Source organism: Pezoporus occidentalis, unplaced genomic scaffold (genome assembly GCF_034315485.1).
Source record: "Pezoporus occidentalis ecotype Australia unplaced genomic scaffold, CSIRO_AGI_Poc_V1 ctg158, whole genome shotgun sequence".
NCBI classification, from domain to species: domain Eukaryota; kingdom Metazoa; phylum Chordata; class Aves; order Psittaciformes; family Psittacidae; genus Pezoporus; species Pezoporus occidentalis.
Window position 1 is genome coordinate 1,685,092 of NW_026913404.1, and position 19,641 is coordinate 1,704,732.

At 47.1% G+C, this 19,641-nt stretch overlaps 1 protein-coding gene across 5 annotated transcripts; it reads right to left on the reverse strand.

Annotated features, from left to right (window-relative positions):
- Positions 1–650: 650 nt before the first annotated feature.
- On the reverse strand, positions 651–14,828 carry ANKS3 (ankyrin repeat and sterile alpha motif domain containing 3). Of its 5 annotated transcripts, none has more exons than XM_062611891.1 (17): positions 14,772–14,828; positions 14,447–14,622; positions 13,921–14,119; positions 13,580–13,701; positions 12,798–12,879; positions 12,034–12,169; positions 11,570–11,728; positions 10,015–10,140; positions 8,450–8,565; positions 7,397–7,564; positions 6,767–6,891; positions 6,370–6,511; positions 5,609–5,781; positions 4,347–4,450; positions 3,399–3,482; positions 2,801–2,895; positions 651–2,562 (listed from the first exon to the last, which is right to left on the reverse strand). In XM_062611891.1, exons 2-16 carry the CDS (start codon positions 14,614–14,616, stop codon positions 2,813–2,815), a joined length of 1,989 nt encoding a protein of 662 aa, XP_062467875.1. In that variant the 5' UTR covers positions 14,617–14,622; positions 14,772–14,828; the 3' UTR covers positions 651–2,562; positions 2,801–2,812. The 5 variants fall into 5 exon arrangements, 3 of the variants coding, with proteins under 3 accessions (XP_062467875.1, XP_062467874.1, XP_062467876.1); XM_062611890.1 differs by having other exon boundaries at positions 4,335–4,450; XM_062611892.1 differs by lacking the exons at positions 651–2,562; positions 2,801–2,895 and adding an exon at positions 2,912–3,330 and having other exon boundaries at positions 3,368–3,482; positions 4,335–4,450.
- Positions 14,829–19,641: the final 4,813 nt, after the last annotated feature.

The following is a 19,641-nucleotide window of genomic DNA, read 5'->3' on the forward strand; positions in this document are numbered from 1 at the left end:
GAAAGCTCCGGCGGCACACCAGCCCATGTGGGGGCTGGCTGTAGGACACAACACTGCTAAGAAACCCCATTTATGTTGAAATACATCAAGAGCTTTAGTTTTGACCAGAAAGAGATGTTAATGTTGCCCTAGTCAAAGCTCTCTGTGACAGCTGCTGAATGGTGTCCTCCTCAGTATGTGGTTCTAGTGAGCAAGAAGTTGGGGGAACAGTCACACCAACAGCTCACAAGTCTCAATCAGAGCTGGGCCTAAGGTGAGAGGAAAACACCAGCACACCACTCAACAAGGCTTAAACTTACTTCTGAGTTAGCGCAGAGAAACAAACTTTTGTCATGCAACTGGGACCGCAGCAGGGCATAAGCAGTGATCCCAGCCAGGAAGAGAAGAGCTTAGCCCTCAGGGGAGCATCCACTGTATCACTCACCCATGCTCTTCCTCTACAGCCCTGGCGCTGCCTGACCACATAAATTCCCATATCACATCCAGCAGGAGCCAGGCAGGGCTGGGAAGCCTTGGATAAGACAGCCCCTACAGCCCTCAGCACATGACCACATGGGAAAGGAAGCTGGAAAGCACAGTATGCATTCCCAATTGTCCTGAAAGAAATGAGGGAGGCTATTCATGAATTATACAACCTCACACACCAGAAACAGGTTTTCATATTTTATTATTTCATCCAGGTCAGCAAACAGGATTTCACTCGGACAGCACCGGACCCCCACTGCCTGCACAGCCCTCACTTCAGCTCTGCATGCTGTGTGAAGTGCCCCAGTGAAGGGACTCCCTCTCCTCAAGGAGCCACTGTTCTATAAAATCCCCTTAGGCTATTCTAACACCCCTTTAAGCCTTTACAGCTGAGCTCCTGCAGCACCTTTTTGTAGGGCTCTCCTTTTCCTTCACACATACACAGCTGCATCTCACCCACCCTTTTTCCCAGGCCCCCAAACATTACTATCTATTGGATGTATTCCCTTAACCCTCCCAAACCCCTTTTCTTCCACCCTATGACCAAGCAAAGCCAGCCCAAAGAGATGTTAATGTTGCCCTTTTCAAAGCCAAGTCTGTGCAGTTTCTCCTTCCAGCCACCCTCTTTTCCAATCAGCTCTGAATGCATTGCTGAGCCAGGGCTTCCCCTACTCTCCAGATGCTCCCAGGCCTATCCATTTGGATTTGTGGGGTTTGGGTTGAAATTTCTTTTGCTTCCATGAAAATTTTTCCCCTTTCCACACAGACATCTTGCCTTAAATTCAAATCTGGGCTACTAAGGGACACAGCACTGACAACCACGTGCTAGTGCAGCCAGACACAGCACCAAGGATCAGGGAGAGGGCAGTAAGTGCCTTGGCACTCTCCACCATTCCTCCAGCAAGGGGGAACAGAGGATAAAGCCCAAGATACCTTTCCCAGTACAGCCTCAATGCTCTGAGCAGCCTTCAAAGATGCTGCCTTAGCAGAACTGGCTCTACCTCACCAAAACTAGCTCTTCAGGGTGAAATTTTCCTGTCCTGGGAGATCACCCACACCAGCACAAGAATGCCTTGGCAGAGCTATTTCCAAAAACTAAAGCCTGGAAACCAAACACAAGCAGTGGTTGGGGAACAAAGCTTTGCACCACCACTGCACCTGGGATGATTTCTTTTGCTCATCTCCCATGTGGGATATATCTATCCCCTAGTTCCCATCCTGCCTGCTCTGGCACTCTGCTGCTTGCCAGAGGAGCAGGAGACTGAGCAGTCTCAAACTCTGTTCTCTCTCATGTACTTCCAGGGGAACATCTGCCTTGAAACCACTGTCAGTGTTGGGATCTTGGCACTGACAAACCAGACAGGCAGAATCTCTGCCATAAAGCACTTACCACAAAAATGAGTTCCTTGGGACTGAATAACATGATCACAAACAACCCAAGGAGGGCCAGAATCTGAACCGAACCAGGGTGAGCTGGTTGGATAGAGAGGTTTTGAAGTACACAGCTGGGATGGCAGTGGAACAGATATTCCAGCTACACCCTGCTGCTTGAGGTTTGCAGACCACTCACTTCACCCACCTTCAACAAACCTGCCTTCCTTATTGCCTTAAATACACTTTCTGGGCCTGTGCCATGATGCATTATCTGTGCCAATCCACATGGCATAAAAGGAGGCACAGCAAGTGTCAGAGGCCCTGGGGAGGATGGGATGCAGAAAAGGATAGTTAATTAGATTGCTGTGGGTAACTCTCAGCTTTCTGCCACTACACAGTCCTGAATGATAAGGACTGCAGGAAGCTTAAGGCAGATAAAACTTCTGGACTCAGTGCTTCTCCTCATAACTTAACCTTTTGGTATGAGCAACCATGATCCTGGGAATGCAGACAACAGTCAGGTCCAAAGAGCTGCTGGGTTGTTGTCTCCTGCTGACGCTCCTCCTCCCAGGCATGTTCTCTTGCAGCTGAGACCTTCTTCCACACATCCACCAGCTGCTTTGGCCCTCCCAGGAGAGCTGCAGTGCTGCCAGCACGGTCCTTGCGCTCACTCTCCCAGGCACACTCAGCTTCCGGGTGGAACAGTCACCCGACGTCAGTATTCTTACAGCCACAAAAAGAGGACAGACACATTTTCAGTGGGACAGAGACAAGGGGGGGTAAAGGCTTTTCCAAAGGGAAAACCGATCAGAGGGCACATAAGGATCAGTTAAAGCGCAGCCTCAATGTGCAGGCTTTGAGTGAGCACTGGGCACACTCAGCAGATGGCTGTTACTCGCTGCAAGGAATGATGTCTCCCCTCAATGCCACAGCCCTCTGGCTGTCCTTAGCTCCCACTCACCCTCCTGCTTTATTATGGATTGAGCCAGCTTTGCCCACTCTGCCCTGGCGGTTGGAGCCTTTGGAGGTTTTCAGTCACAGTCTGCAGAGCTTTTCCTGAGGACCAAACAAAAGGAAAATAAAAATAAAAATCAGTGTTAGCAGTGGGCCAGCAAGCAGTAAAGGGCAGGTTGCAGTTTGCATTCAGCCACTGTTATTCTGCCTCCAGGCTCCCTTTTCCCTTGCAGCTTCCAGTGTTTCAAAACCAGGAGCGTCTTTACTCTATGACTGCCTGTTGCTAGGACAAGTTTCCGTCAGAGAACATGGCACAGGCTTTGGGAAACACTTCACAAGCAGCTCTGACCACAGAGCAGGAGAGATGCAGGGGCCACATATACCTTTCTTCTCAGTAGAGGATGAGGCAGAGCCCAAGATCTGCAGCGAGATCAAGTGCAAGGAAATGCCAGCACCAACTTTAGAACCTGGAGACTTCCCTCAGTGAGAGGGGACTGTTAAGTCCCCCCAAACTACCACTGTCAAATCATGAAAAACCTGTCCAGCCATGCCCCCCTTTCAGCACAACAGTCACTTCATGTGCCCATATTCCTCCCTGACCTTACCCATTTCTCCCACACACTCCTCTAGGACAGCTGACAGCTCAGGCAAGCTCAGAGACTTCAGGGAAGGTGGCCATCCTTCCAGCACTGCAAGAAAGAGGAACCACACATTTAATCAACCTGCATGCTGTGACAAGAGCGGAGACAAGGGTTTGGTGTGGATGCTGCGAAACACCCATACCCAAAGTGGTTCCAGTCAGGGGTCCTGAGTCAGTCATAGGGGAGGAGAGCTAGAACTGCCTGTAACAAACTGAGGGGGGTTCCTAACAATTCTACCACTTAACTTTTTTATACTGTCTGGATCATATATTACCAGACTCTCAAAGAGATTAATCGTGGTGGACAGAAATCAAGAGAATCTCTACTTGACTCACTTTTAAAAACACACACAGCCAGGAGCACATCTCTAGAAGCATGTAATGGGCAGCAGGATTATTTGCTAACCCCTCATGATGAGCAGCTGGTGGGCCCAAGCACATGCAGCAGTTTCTCCACAGACCCCAGATCAGGTCAGGGAACCAGCCATGGCTCCAGATTCAGACCTTGCTCTAGTCCATAGCACAGCAACACACCGAAGGTGCCCACACACTGCCACGCAGGAAGGGGAAGCCACAGGCCCCTGGAGCAGGGCTGCCACTGGGTGCCCGTGCTACAGCTTTGCACTTTTAGCCACAAACACCTGCCAGAGCCCCAGACTTCCTACTTGCTAAGAATCAAAAGCTGCTGAGAAACTCTGCTGCAGTTAAAATCCAAATGCCCCAAGCGCTTTAAATCCTTTCCCGAAGCAAGAATTTTTACATTCAATTTAAAGGTTTGGCTGTTCATCTGCTTCCAAAATCACTTCTAACTTCATCTTTCTAGCACATGGCTTGCTCTGGGGTCTCCTCCTGCCCACCCACCCTCTGCACCCAGTGCTGTAGTTGATAAGGTCTTCCTCACCCAGGCGCTCACCAGGCTGCCTGCTTTCACCAGTTCCCAGCTGCATCTCTGTGTCCAGCACTCTGCCCACTGCCTGCTCCTGGGTTAGCCGGGAGGACAGCTCTGCTTGACAGCATCTGCCAAACAAGACAAAAGCCCATCACGAGTGCACAAGGACACTTCCTGGAACAACATGCCAGTCTGTGCACTCCTACATCCTGCAAGTACCTGCTTGGGGTGCCGAGAGACCACATCTAACGCCCTGGGTTACAAACTGCTCCTTGTTCCTTCCCAGGAAGAGGAAGACGTGCCCCAGACAAAGCTCAGGGCGCTCTCCACTGTGCCCCATCTCCACAGCAATCTCTGCCCCTGTCCACAGAGGAGCTGCGGGGGGAGAAGAGAAGGAAGGGGCGGGATGAGCAGGAGAAAGCCCAAGCCAGGGGCTGCACCTGATTTATATGAGAATCAAGCCTGATCCAAGTTTTCTAATGGGCAAATGAAGCTACCTCAGGACAGGCATCAGGTTAAAGCAAGAGAAGCATACAAATTTCTCTGGCTATCATCAGCATGCCACTAATTCAAACAGTGTATCCCCAGAGCATGGCAAGGCCCTTCTACCAGGCAGCCTCAGCTCCTCAACTGGGGGGAAAAGTCAAGTGCTCTGCCCCTTACAGCCTGGAATATTGGGCGGCTGTCCTGGAAGCCAATCCCAGTTCACCTTGGTTTGGTAGTGAGCCACCCTGTTGGGCTAAGGTCTACAAGCTGTAGGATTACTGCTGCCTTCAAGGACATCTCTGTTCTATCAATGGACAAGCAGGACCATGGCACGGGTCCAAGTGGGACAGGGAGAAAAGCACCACATAGGCAACAAAAGGTATATTAGGAGGTGGGGGAAGACAGAACTTAAACGCAGTGGTGTGACTGAGCAGGACAGGCTCTTCTGTTAGCTGTCGGAGTTTTAAGAAAAGTGTTCCTCACTAGCCAGGGTAAGGCATTGCAAATCTTCTCATGTAAGCACAAACAAAACACTTGGGCTTTTGGTTTTAGTTGAAACAAGAGCACACACCATCCCTGGAAAGTTGGGCCATTTATAGCTCATGCACCTGATTAAGGCTTCGCATCTGCTCATGTGCCTGGGGTTTCCCACTAGAGTAAGTCAGGCAGGATACAAAATGGGTTCAGACACCTGGTGAGCTCTCCTGCCTTACTCTGAGCATCACCTGCAAGACTGCCACCATGATGGCTTAAATCCCATTTCCCAGTAGCCTCAGCGCCATTTCCTGGGAATAACTTACTTGATTTGATTCAGCAGAACTCCAGCATCCTTGGTGATGGCCTGAGCCTCTCTGAGCTGGCACTGGATGGCATTCCAGGTCTCATCCCGCTCCATCAAACAGCTCTCAGCCACTGCACGCAGCTCCTGTTCCTGGCACACCTGGCCCTTCATCACTTCCACCTCTTCACACCTCTGCAGCAGAGCAGAGCAGGGTTAGGCTGGCACCTTGAAAGCTTATCTAGTCCACCCACCCTGCAATGAGCAGGGACATCAACTAGATCACCTTGCCCAGAACCACATCCAGCCTGGCCTTGAATGTCTCCAGGGATGGGGCATCCACCACCTCTCTGGGCAACTTGTGCCAGGATTTTACCACCCTCATTGTAAAAAACTTATTTCTCACATCCAGCCTGAACCTCCCTCTTTTAGTTTAAAGCCTTCACCCCTCATCCTGTCGCAACAGAGCCTGCTAAAAAGTCTCTCCCCATCTTTCTTATAAGCCCATTTTAAGTACTGAAGGGCCACAGTATGATCCCCCCAGAGTCTTCTCCATGCTGAACCACTCAAACGCTCTCAGCCTTTTAAACAGAGTTTCCCCCACACACCAAGACCAGCCTCACAGTTATAATTCCCCCCTTCCTCTCCATTAGCAAAGATACTCAGTAGGCCCAATTTCCCCTAATCAACAGAAGTCTGTTTACTAACAGGCACGAGAAGAAAGATATGCTCCCAATCACTGCAGTGTGGTAATCATTGAGCAGCTCATGGCAGACTTCTTACCTTGTGCAGCTGAATGGCCAGCTCCTGCATCTCTGCCTCCAGCCGGTCCGCATAGGCCAGCTCCAGGGCATCACTGGGCGGCCGAGCATTGCTGTGCCACCGCGCAATGGCAGAAGTCATCTTCCTTTTTGGGCCAAACAGACTGCGGACAGAATGGCAAACTGTCAGGGACCAAACACTGAGCCAGCAGTTCCCAGGCCCATGGATGCCATGAAGACCTCTGCAGTCTCCTGGCTCCTCCAAAACCAGGAGCCTATTACAGCCAAGAGCTAGGGGATTTCAAAATTGCATGGGAGACAGCCAGAACAGAAAAATCATTCACTAGCTAAACCTTCCTGACCAGGTTGTGTGCAGGGTTTGTTAGGGGAAAGATGAGAACTACATTACAGGCACTCACGTGATGCCTATTTCTTTGAGGTCACTCTCTGTGAGTGTCAGGAAGATCCGAAGGTCAACATCTTGCTCCTCAAACACTTGCAGATACTTCAGGCACCCGATCTGTTCAAGGAATGTTGCCAGGTCCTGCAGCACATCCAAACAAACTTAGTTATACCCTCACCAACAAACACCTAACCATTCCTCTTAATCACAAAGATCTGCTTCCTCATATCGTTGCTGTGCTTTTCTAGCAGCAACCATGATTTCCCCTGGTTAACTGCCCTTCTCCAGAGTCACATAACACAAAAGGACCGACCTGTTTGCTGCGGCCATTGCCTCTTGTAACAAATGCAGAGAAGACAGCAACATCTACCTTAGCCCACATGCCAGCTATGTTTGGTAGCACACCCACAAGCACAAAGGTTCTGAAATACCTCACTAAGCAACAGCAACACCTAAGCAAATAGTTCTTGCACAAGAAATTGCTATTTAACAAGCATTTAAGTTTGGGCAGAGGTTTGGAGTCAAAGGTGTTTTGGTGACAACCTCCCTTTTATCCAAGAAAGTGGCTTAGGCAACCGTGGCAAAACTTCCTGTGCTTGATACACTAACACTGCATCACTGCAGATGGCTCTCTGTGTGCAGTTACCTGGGGCCCTGTGTAGGAAGGGGGCTCAGGAAGGAGTAGGTGCTGACTAGAGCTCCCAGCTTTCCCTGGGCAGTGGGTCCACTGGCTATCACTGTTGCTGTAGCGGTTCTTGATCTTAAAACTCTTGGCTTGTTTCCGACTAGGGGGACTGTTTGCATGGTCAGAGTCCTGCAAGAAAGAAAAAACCCACAAACTGTAAGGGTCGAGGATGATCATCCAAAGATGTCAGGATCACTACAGTTAACAAATGCAGACTCCTTCAGGTCCCAGCCTCTAAACCCAGACAGCCATCCACAAACACAAGCAAAGACTAGCAAAGCCCTCATTAGGAAGGGCTGAGTCAAGTCACTCCCAAGAGGGCAGCTTGGCACCATGGAATGCTATCAGGCTCTTGCAATCCCACCTTAGGAAGCAACATGCCAGAGAAAGCCAAAACAGAGAGCAACACTGAGTCCTCCCTGAATTAATACAATGCACTAAGATTCTACCTGTGAGAAGCTCCTCAAGATACAGGAGACTTCTGCTGATGCTCAGCTAACACCCTTTTGTACATTAGCACCAGAGCTATTGTCTTGAACCATGTGAGCTGCGACATGAACCACAGAGTAATCTCCAACTTCTTCCCTTTTCTTCTGTACTTCAGAAATTCCAACACTGCTGCACTTCCCTAAATCTTACTATACTACCTACTGTCTCATCAAGCTCAAGGACTGCCCTAGCTGTATAGTCACTTCCTTTCTTGACCACCACCTAGCCAGACATCTGCAAAGAGGTAAGTTCTCTTTAGAAGCTGGAGAGGACTTAATTACTGTCTAGCCATCAACAACCTACTCTAGAATGAATGTACTCCAAGAGTCGACTACTAGCTGGAGATCAAACAAGGCAAGCCATAATCTTCCAATATAGAAGCTGGCTCTCTTACCCCTGTAATACCACCCTTCCTCACCCAGCCTGGTACTGCAGCCTCCTGTAGAGGCAGAATCATAGCAGGCTGTGGAAGGGTGACAGCACTGGCCAGGCTGAAGGCAGAAACAGGAAAACTGAAAATCCCACCTCATTGCTTTCCAATGAGCCTTCACTGCTGACTCCCAGGGCTTTGGTCAGGCATTCACTGCTGCTGCTGCTGCTCCTGATGGCTGCTAAGTTGTTGACAAGGAAAACATTATCCTCTGGAAAGGAATGGGAAAAGAAAAAAAAAAAAAAAAACAGGTTCAACTCCCTTATGCTCAGCGCTGGTTTTGCTACACAATTACCAGCAAAACCTGGTGGAGGTGTAAAGGAAGAAGCCCTGAACAAGGCTTTGTATCCAATACTCATGACACAACACAATTTTGAGACAGAAATATCCCATGTCTGATCCCAGACATTAATCTTTCTCCAAGTCTGTTTACTACCATGGAGAACAGGAAGCCTGAGTGTGCGTCTCTGTGAGGCTCTTGGCTATGAGGTGGTATCCTGATTTCAACTGGGACAGAATTATTTTTCTTTCTAGTAGCTGGTACAGTCCTGCGTTTTGGATTTAGGATGAGAATGTTGATAACACACTGATGGTTTAACTGCTGCTGAGCAGGGCTTACACTAAATCAAGGACTTTCCAGCTTCTCATGCTGCCCCACCAGTGAGGAGGCTGGGGGAGCAGGAGGAGCTGGGATGGAACACAGCCAGGACGGCTGACCCCAACTGCCCAAGGGACATCCCATGCCTATGGTGTTGGGCTGAACACTAAAACTGGGGGAAGTTGGCTAGTGGGTGGAGCCTGCTGGACATCCATCAGCAGGCGGTGAATAACTGCACTGTGCACCACCTATTTTGTATATTCTTTTACCATTATTACCTTTTTTACTTGTTTTCCATCCTATTAAACTGTCTTTATCTTAACCCACAGGTTTTACCTTTTTCCCCCAATTCTTTCCCCCATCCCACCAGGGGAAAGTGAGTGAAAAGCTGTGTGAGGTTTAGCTGCCTAATGGGTTAAACCACAACAGAGGGAAAAGTGAGTTATTACTACCCAGCCTATGTTCCCATTAGTAAAGCTCAGGAAAGGCCTTTCCTTGAGCCTAGATCCACTAAAAAGCCACATTTATCCTCTATTAATTCAGGAACTGTCTATATCCTTCCTTTGTGCTGCTTCAGAGAATGATGAGGTTGGAAGGCACCTCTGGAGATCATTTTCTTCAAACCCCTGCTCAAGCAGGGCCACCTACAGCAGGCTGCCCAGTACCATGTCAGGAGCATCTGCAAAGATGGAGACTCCACCACCTCTCTGACACCCTGATTCAGCGTGCAGTAACCCTCACAGTAAAAACAAACACTTCCTTATGTTCAGAGGGAGACTCCTGTCTTTTGGTTTGTGCCTGTTCCCTCTTGTCCTGCCAGTGGACATCACTGAAAACAACTTTGCTCCATCTCCTTTACACCCTGTCTTCAGATTATTTGTACAAATTGATGAGATCCCCACTGAGCCCTCTCTTCTGTAGGCTAACTCAACACAGCTGTCTCAACCTTTCCTCAGGAAAGATACTCCAACCCTCAATATCTTATTGGGAAAGGAACACGCAAACCAAGGGCTTGGTCTTACATCCATCTGCAAGCCAAACTATTTCCAGGAAGTGACTTACCCCTGCTGCTGCTGCTCTCCACATCCTGCTCATTAATTGGAGAGGTAACATCCCTGTTCCGGATATTCTCTGCTTCACAGCTGCCATCATCATTGAAGGTGACATAGCCCTGAGGAGGGACCTGCTCTGTGTGCAAGAGGAAAGAACAACAAAGATTAGGATGCAAGTTATCAGGGATGCTCCTGCAGGAAAAACAACCACTCAGGGATTTTAAATTAATCAAAAGAAGATACTGTCTTCTCAGCTGGCAGTTTTCATTCTAAAAAGCAGAGTCCACCAGCCTCCTTCCCACAGACACACATCTGCTGTACCAGATTTAGATGGCTGCATTGAACATAAGTCAGAGGAAACAGCCTCATAGCAGAGATGCACCTAAAGCAGCAGCTTTCAGCATTTCCTCTCCTCTTCATACCAAATTGTCAAAGGGAAAAACATCTGCTTAAAAAAGCAAGCTGCCAGATACACCACATCCCCAGCCAAGCACGCCCTGTGAAACCAGCCCCTAGCATCCCACTTATTTAAGAGGCTGACAGTTATCATTTCAATACAGCCACTTCCCACAGGATAATATTTATCCGTATTAACAGAATGAACTGAATTTTTAATACACTTTTAAGTCCACATTCTTAAGTTATTCTAGACAACTAGGTATCACAGTATCACAGTATGCTAGAGATTGGAAGGGACCTCAAAAGATCATCTAGTCCAATCCCCCTGCCAGAGCAGGAACACCTAGATAATGTTACACAGGAATGTGTCCAGGTGGGTTTTGAATGTCTCCAGGGAAGGAGACTCCACAACCTCCCTGGGCAGCCTGTTCCAGTCACCCTCACTGAGAAGAAGTTCCTTCTCAAGTTTAAGTGGAACCTCTTGTGTTCCAGTTTGTACCCATTACCCCTTGTCCTATCATTGTTTGCCACTGAGTAGAGCCTGGCTCCATCCTTGTGACACTCCCCCTTTATATATTTATAGACACTTTATAGGTAATCAGCCTGAGAAACACCTACTGCTATGACACATGCACAAGAAAACTCATACCACTCTATCCACGGACTGCTGTCTGAATTGGGATCATATTTCTCTTGGCCTATTGCAAAGGGTTTGTAATCTCATTTTTAGCAGCACTTCAAGCATCAGGGAAGACAAAACTGACAGATCGAGGAGCAGTGAGTTCACTTTCATCATCTATGATTTCTTGGCCTGTGTGACCACTTCCTCTGTCATCAGTTTCAGAAGGGTTCTCAAACTTCCAATCCTACCTCAGAAAAGGAAGCTGAACTGCTCTCAAGAGTCAGGGGAACAGTAATTGAGGTAAGAGCAGTGTTTGTTCCATTTAAGTATTCCACCCATCAATAATCAGCCCCAACATAAAAGAGTTCAAGAGGTTTTCTTTTGAAACCACAGACTGGATAGCCTTTAAGATGGTGTTTGCTATCTTTGTTCCTGTATAAGCCACACATGAATCCCAAATAAAGAGAAAATTGCTGGCACAGAAGTAGCTGCAAAGCATTTGATACCTCAAAGGACTTTCACTTCAGCTTCTAACTATCCTTACCATAGTGAGACTGCTTCTTTCCCCCAATTCCTACTGCTGTTATCTTAGCCAAAGCCTGGGGCCCATCATGGATGCTGGGACCCTTGGTCCGACGAACAGGTCTCTGTCTCTGGGGAGCAGAGCACGATTCATCTGAGGAACTCAGCTCTTCATATTTTCCTATAGTTCAAACACAAATTGTTAGCAATACAGTTATAACTTACCCAGTTTATTTGCTACTGGTCCTATAAATGCAGTGGAAATAAAAGAAACTTTAAAGAGGAAGGGTTAAACAGTTTATCTAGGTCAGAAAAGGGCTAGCAGACAAAAAAATTGTTGGATCCATGCCTCTTCCATCCCCAGAAATGCTGGAATTTCCAGGATAGACTACCTATTACTACATACAGCATCATGCTTTCAAAACATCAAACACCTCATTTCAGGATCTATCTTACAATGAGCAAGCTAAAGCACATCTCTCTTACCTGGACCCCTACAGAAGACCTTGGGCACTGGGGCTGCGTGCAAATCTATCAACCCCACAATCTTTGTATGTCCATACTTCATGGCCAGTGTTCGTGCTGTGGCTCCAGTGTTATCTCTTACATCTGTCTTCACTCCCTGCACAAAAAAAAAAAAAATACATGTTTAAAACATAGACAGCACTACATACAAAAGAAGCAAGAAGCTAAAGGATTGTCTTAGCTCTTCCGTCAGAAACAGGCTCATCTTTGACAGGCAGTTCATGCTTCACTAATACCTTGCTGCCTTTGCAGATACCAGTATTGCTGTATACACCCAGCATTGCTGCAGGGAGCTAGCTTGTTTTATCTGAAAAATGTTTTGCCTTGCTGCCTCCTTCTGGAAGTAAGCTGGATCACATCAATGAACATCAAAACCAAGTTGTTTAACAATGAGACACACATGCTCATAAGCTTTTGGAGGCAGAAGATTCCCACTAGCCTGAGCATGCAAGCCTACAAAGACCATAAGGAGAATACTACTTCAGCTGTTTTCCAAATCAGTCATTATTCAGTTGAATCTGGATCACTTCTTTTCACACAAGGCAAGCGTAAGATCAGAGTACTAGTCTTCAGAAAGAAAATACTTTGAGAACAGTTCAGTAAGCCTGGGACTTGAGAGGTGACTGTCATCAAGGATCAAACATAACACTAAGAAGTCTGGTGTCTTCCTCTGAGGGCTGGAACCACAGACTTTCAGCTTTCCAGAGGACAGCCTGGAAACTTACATGATTGAGAAGGTACTGAACAATTATCTCATGGCCAGAAGCAGCTGCTTCCATCAGAGGTGTATATCCATACACTGGCTCCCTAGAGAAACACCAAACATGAACACATGAACTACAACAATCAAAGCTGAAATATGCTGCAGCCTTTGCCATATCCTAATAGCATGTCTCCAGCCTCTACCCTCAGCTGATCACAAATGCTACCTTGTATTGACTGCTCATCTGCACACTGGTCTACCTTAGCAAAACTCCCAGGGGAGATTCACTAAGTGTTACTCTTTTGGCAGCACAGCAATAGATTACTGTTCCAGTTGCAGATCTACCTTTCAGTAGTGAAATCAGTTTTGCAAGAGCTAACAAAGCAAGAGCCTCCTGCTGACCTCAGGCAATCCAATACACATTAATGTAAGGCAGCGCCCATGGCATGGAAATGGACTGCACACTTCAGAAAAACAAACTGAGCTCCAAGTACACAGAAAACTCAGTAGAAAGACTTATAAAGTGCACTTGAATTCAGAAGGCACTGCACCTGCTTGCTTTCAGTTTAGCCCATAATTAAACAAGCAGTAAATTTAATTTCTCTTTATCTTAGGTGAATAAACAGTAACGACTTCACTGCTTGTTTGCAGGTCACCTCTCCTTGTATGCCATGCTTCCTGAGGTATAGGAGGAAAGACAAAAATAAGTGTCTTCTCTGCCCATGTCCAAGTGTGTTCCATAGGCCAACTGCTGCTGTCATACCTGACATCTGTTGAGAAATTACATGACAGATTCCTCCTTACTTGCAGTTGGCATTTGCCCCATTGTCCAGTAAGAACTTGACCATCTGCTGATGTCCAGCGCTGGTACAGTGAAATAAAGCAGTCCAACCATGTATATCCTTCATCTCCAGCTCTGCACCTTGCTTCAAGAGAACAGAGAATGTTCTTTACTGCACCACTCTGCTAGGTCTTTTAGACACTGTCCCTCTGTGCTGGGACAAGAAGAGAGTTTAAACCTTGTCAGGAAGCTGAACTTGCAAAAGAACACAAATCGCACATTTTGGTTGCAACTGGTGGAGAATCCTACCCTGTGCATTTAAACTGTTTACTGTGGCTTTAGCTATTTAATATGGCATACACACCTGTAGAAGAAAGTAAGCAACACTTTCATTTCCACAGCTAGAGGCAAGCATAAGCGGTGTCTGCCCTTCTGGTGTTGGGATGTTCACATTCACTCCTGCTTCCAGCAGCAGGTGCACAATGTTGTCATGGCCAATATAGGAGGCATACATCAGTGGAGTCCAACCACCACAATTCCTTTTATTCAGATCCAGATCTCCACTAAATAACAGAAAAAAATCAGGTGAATGACTGTCCTAGAGCTGTAAATCACAGTAGGCTTCTGGGGTCTCTTGCTACCATCATTGTATTGAAAGAAGGCTGGAAAAAATATCAGCCCTCTCAGCTGTAGCACAACTCCCAGCAAATCACTAAAGAGATAATTTTTATCAGCAGATTTGCCCCTTGAAATTTTGTGCCTAAGAACCCTTTGGGAGCTCCAGTGATATGCCCCTGTTGCAATGTTAGACCAACTTGCATGCAGCCAGTGAAAAACCATAACTGGCAGCAAGTAACCACAGACCTGTGCCCCCCTCAGCCCCTCCTTACCGCTGAATACACTCCTGCACCACTTCACACTGGCCGACAGAGGATGCTGTGTGCAAGTCCAGGGGGACATCCAGTTCTTCCCAACAGATCATTTGGCCAACCCCATGCCACATGGAAAGACTGCGGCTCAGCAGCTCCGACTCACTAGCTTCATCACTCAGCTCTGACATCCTGCCCTGAGTAACCAAAGCAAAGCAGAACTTTGAGCTGCTGATCTCCATTTTCTACAGAACATGGCACTGCCCCTTAGCACTGCAGCTCCAAAGTGCCATGGCCTCGGAAGCTGAGGTCATCTCAGAGGTAGGGCATTGCTCCAAACTCCTACCTCTACTTTGATCACCTCCGTAACGTGAAGCTACAAGACTTGCTGAGGAGTTTTTGCAGCAGACTCTGGGATTTGAATACCCTGGAAAAATAAAAGCCAATAATGGTAAAAAAACATCTTTTAAATCTCTTTTTAAGCCTTCAGAAGCACTGGCTTTATTTCTTCCCTTTCTAATCAAAATGTGCCTAAGGCAGCTTTGGATACCCTTAAAAAAAAAGTCAAGAGAAGACTGACTATGTACCTATTTAAGTGCTGATGGCATGCTCACTGTTACACAAAAGGATGGAATTCTTGGTTTAATAACAGAGAGAGCATTAATTCATGTGTCAGATATATCTGGTCTTTTTCCATATGTCTTATATTACAAGATGGCCCTGCTTAAATTAAGACATGGTCATTAATAATGACAACTGTCCACTGCTCTCAGAAGTAGTTAATATCACTTGAATAGGAGCACACTTCATGATGTCCTCAGGTCCTAAGTAGATTGTTGCTATCAGTTCTTGTTTCAGCACTTCAGAAGCAGCCCAGTCCCATCTCTGGATCTTGGCAATTGCTGGAACACTCTGAGCAGCAGTGACCTGCACATTCATTACCTGATCATGTCCACCACCCCTCAGGCAGTAACCTAATTACAAAGCTAGTGGAGTTGCATGACTGTCTGAAAGGTTTATTTCCCATCCCTAGCCTGAGGGACCAATTGCATATTAATCATTTTAACCACTCACAGGAGTGTTCTTGTTTGGCACTTCATAAAGTGCTGCTGGACAGAGCTGCATCTGTCATGTGAGGTCTTCAACCACAGCTTCAGACCACATCCAAGTCAACCCAATGGGAAGCATTTTCCACTTCCTGTGGTCTCATCACCCACCACACAGCACTTCTGGTGTTTGTTTGGTCCCATACCATTATGCTGGGTAGCTAAGCCAACAGAAAGTATTCTTTTTCTTGATGAATTTCTTGCCAGTTTAATTCCTGTTTCATTCTGGGGTCATGCAAATGCCAAATTTGACATTGGTGAAGAATAAAAGAGAGCAGGAACACTTTTCAGCAGCAGTTGCTCTTTAGACTGCCCCAGCTGTAACATTTTGAAACAGTACTTACATTTTCTAAGCACTTGGGAGTCCCTCTTGCAAGCACCAGCCTCTTTTCTCGCAAGATAAGAAAAGTGCCTTTAATTCTTACCTCTTCACTCCCCACCTGGATCTGTCTCCCACACCTTGCTTTTTCCCCCCCACTCCTTCAGTTTGTCAAGACTACAAAAGCATTACCCATTCTACCTAATCAGCATGCGCTGGTAACAATTCCTTTAACATATCTGCAAATGCACTTATTTTTACCTAACAGCAGCAATTTGTATAACACTGGCAATCCAGAGCCTCAGGCAAGAATATGCAGGGCAGAACCCAAATGAAAGACAAGAACACCCTGCAATCAAAATACAGATGTATTTAAGTGGATCATAAGGGGGGGAGTAGGAGTGTTTCTCATTACAACAGATTAAAGCTGCTCCTGGTAGGCAAAAAGGCATGTTGACAGTTAAAGGAAGTTAAATCCAGAACAGTTTGTAGAAGTGTAGATGAAAGTGAAGTTCACTCTTTGCTCTGCAGGTCTCCTGTTAATCAGATATATGAAGCCCACAGGTGTTTGGCCTTTGTCCGAATCAGCCCCACCGCAGGTACTAGTTACCAACACAACTTTGGCAAGTTGATCCACAGTCAAGAGAGCAACACTGACACATGGAAAGTTATGCTTAACTCCAGAATATCCAGACTGTCAGGCTCATCCCTATCCCCTCCACTGTGCTCTAACTGCTGATGTCTTTGCCTTTCTCTTCACTCTGGGATTTCACCCCAGCCTGAACTGGAGCATGATGTCAGCTGTGTAAGCACCTGAGAAAATACAGAGGGGAGCTGAGCAGAATCTAGAGGAGAACAAGAGAAGTGTTCAGAGTCCTAAGGGCATAAATGAAAACCTAGGTGAGATGAAACGAGGGTTGTCTGGTCTAAAGAGAAGATGCCTGGAAGGGACATGTGATAACAGCCTTCAAATACATAAATGGTTGCTGCAGAGAGGATGACAAATAATCTGCTCCCTGTGGCCACAGTGAACATGATGGGACATAACAGGCCTAACAGGCAAGTTTGCCGATGACACCAAGCTGTGTGGTTCGGTTGATACGCTGGAGGGAAGGAATGCCATCCAGAGGGACCCTGACACACTTGTGAGGTGGGCTGATGCCAACCTCATGAAGTTTAACCATGACAAGTGCAAGGTCCTACACCTGGGTCGGAGCAATCCCAGGCACAGCTACAGGTTGGGCAGAGAAGAGATTCAGAGCAGCCCTGTGGAGAAGGACTTAGGGGTGCTGGTCGATGAGAAAATGAACATGGGCTGGCTTCACTGTGCGCTTGCAGCCCAGAAAGCCAACCGTATCCTGGAGCCAGCCATATCAAAAGGAGTGTGACCAGCAGGTCGAAGGAGGTGATCCTGCCCCTCTACTCTGCTCTTGTGAGACCTCACCTGGAATATTGTGTACAGTTCTTGTGTCCTCAGCATATAAAGGACATGGGAACTGTTGGAACAAGTCCACAGAAGGGCCACAAGGATGATCAGGGGACTGGAGCACCTCCTGTATGAAGATAGGCTGAGAAAGTTGGGGCTGTTCAGCCTGGAGAAGAGAAGGCTGCGTGGAGACCTCATAGCAGCCTTCCAGTATCTGAAGGGGGCCTATAAGGATGCTGGGGAGGGACTCTTCATTAGGGACTGTAGTGACAGGACAAGGGGTAACAGGTTAAAACTTAAACAGGGGAAGTTTAGATTGGATATAAGGAGGAAATTTTTCCTGTTAGGGTGGTGAGGCACTGGAATAAGTTGCCAAGAGAGGCTGTGAATGCTCCATCCCTGTCAGTGTTCAAGACCAGGTTGGACGAAGCCTTGGGTGAGATGTTTTAGAGTGAGGTGTCCCTGCCCATGGCAGGGGGGTTAGAACTAGATGATCTAAAGGTCCTTTCCAACCCTAACCATTCTATGATTCTATGAATTGTAGCATAGAAGATTTTTCGTTAAAGATCACCAAAATCCTTGTAAAACTAAGAAGAGTAGTACTGTGATGGATTACCAGAAGAGATTTGGCTGCTAAGAGTAAGCTAGACAAAGGCCTCCTGAAAACAGACTATTCTCTTGCTTTGGGGCAGAGCAGTTAACATCTGTTAGAAACCTTCCTCAGCCCCAAGAGGCTGTTGCTAACATATTTACTACACCAACATGTAGCTATTTATCAGGATAAGTCCTGACCCTCAGAGCAGGCAGCAAACACCACACTGTCCCACATTGTGTTTGCTGTCTGGGCAGATGAGAAAGCCAGATAAAGAGAAATATACCATTAATATTAAAACTTAGTATGAAAACTGCTGCAAAAAGCACCTCAGAATACCTTTTTGGAGGGTAACTCTATGGAACAAGTGACAGAAAATAAGTGTGGCAGAAGAACCACACTAAAACAAATGGGAGGCAATTCCAGAAGTAACAGAGGCACCAAGTCCCCAGCACATGACAAATCCAACACTGCTGTTAATCGCCACCTACCAGGCACCACTAAGCTGTACTGGCTAAATTCATTCTCCCATCCTCTGCCACAAGGACAGGTAAAATCCACAGGGGTCCTTCTGTCCCAGAAGACACCCAAACCAGTACAAGTGTGGAGGTTGCTGGAGTTTCCAACTGAGCCATCAGACTGATAATATGCTTTTCTTCTGCTCCTGCCTTAGTTCTATCTCCACTAAATTCAGCAATAACCTAGCAGGAAGAAATAAGAAGCTTTGTTACATCCTTGTGTAGGTACCAATAATTGTTACGAGCTCAGTCACAAGTACTCCCAGAGACAGAATATCTCATCTTTGCACTACTGCTGTCTGCTACTGACCAGAGATGAGCACACACTCACACTAGAGCTGTAGAAACTGCATCCAGTTTCACAGAATAGTGTGTGACAGGAAGTATTCCTGCAGCACAAGCTCCAGCTCAGGACCCACAGCTCCTACACAGACCTGTTGAAAAGACACCAAGCTCTTCATCCTCATCAATATATACCAACATCTCTAAGGCTGGTGCTAGGGGAATGGTGCCAGACTCTTTTCAGTGGTAGCCAGAGACAGGACAAGGACAAATGACCATAAAGTAAAACACAAGTTTCCCCTCAACATAATAAAGAGCTTCTTTTTACTGAGGGTGGCAGAGCACTGGAACAGGCTGCCCAGAGGGGTTGTGGAGTCTCCCTCTCTAGAGACATTTAAACCTATCTGTACATATTCTTGTGTAACCAGCTCTGGGTGGCCCTGCCTTGACAGGGGGTTGGACTGGATGATATCCAGATGTCCCTTCCAACTCTAATGGTTCTGTGATCTGTACCACAAACCTAGCACTCTCAAGCATGTTAAAGCACATATGCTCCCAACAAGACAAGAAGCACAAAAACACTTTAACGGCTATGTTAGGGAGCACATTTCCCAGGACAAGGGCTATGCCAGACAAGGCAGACACCACAGCCCCCAGAGCTTGGTGCTGTGCAGGCTCCATAGAACCACATATAATAGTTTGGGTTGGAAGGGGTCTTAAAGCTCATGCAGTCCCAACCCCCTACCACAGGCAAGGACACCTTCCACTAGACCAGGCTGCTCCAAGCCCCGTCCAGCCTGGCCTTGAACACTGACAGGGATGGGACAGCCACAGCTTCTCTGGGCACCCTGTGCCAGCGCCTCAGCACCCTCACAGGGAAGAGCTTCTTCCTTGTATCTAACCTGAACTGCCCCGTTTAAGTTTAAACCCATTCCCCCTTGTCCTATCACCACAAGCCCTGATGAAGAGTCCC

What these genes read in the sequence shown, in the direction of transcription:
- ANKS3 (XM_062611890.1), bottom strand. Translation starts at nt 14,616, where the DNA reads ATGTCAGAGCTGAGTGATGAAGCTAGTGAGTCGGAGCTGCTGAGCCGC. An exon ending in GCTCATTGGAAAGCAATGAG is followed by an intron (nt 7,565 to 8,449) that starts GTGGGATTTTCA and finishes TCTTTCTTGCAG; the next exon opens with GACTCTGACCATGCAAACAG. An exon ending in CTTCCTACACAGGGCCCCAG is followed by an intron (nt 6,892 to 7,396) that starts GTAACTGCACAC and finishes GATGTGCTGCAG; the next exon opens with GACCTGGCAACATTCCTTGA.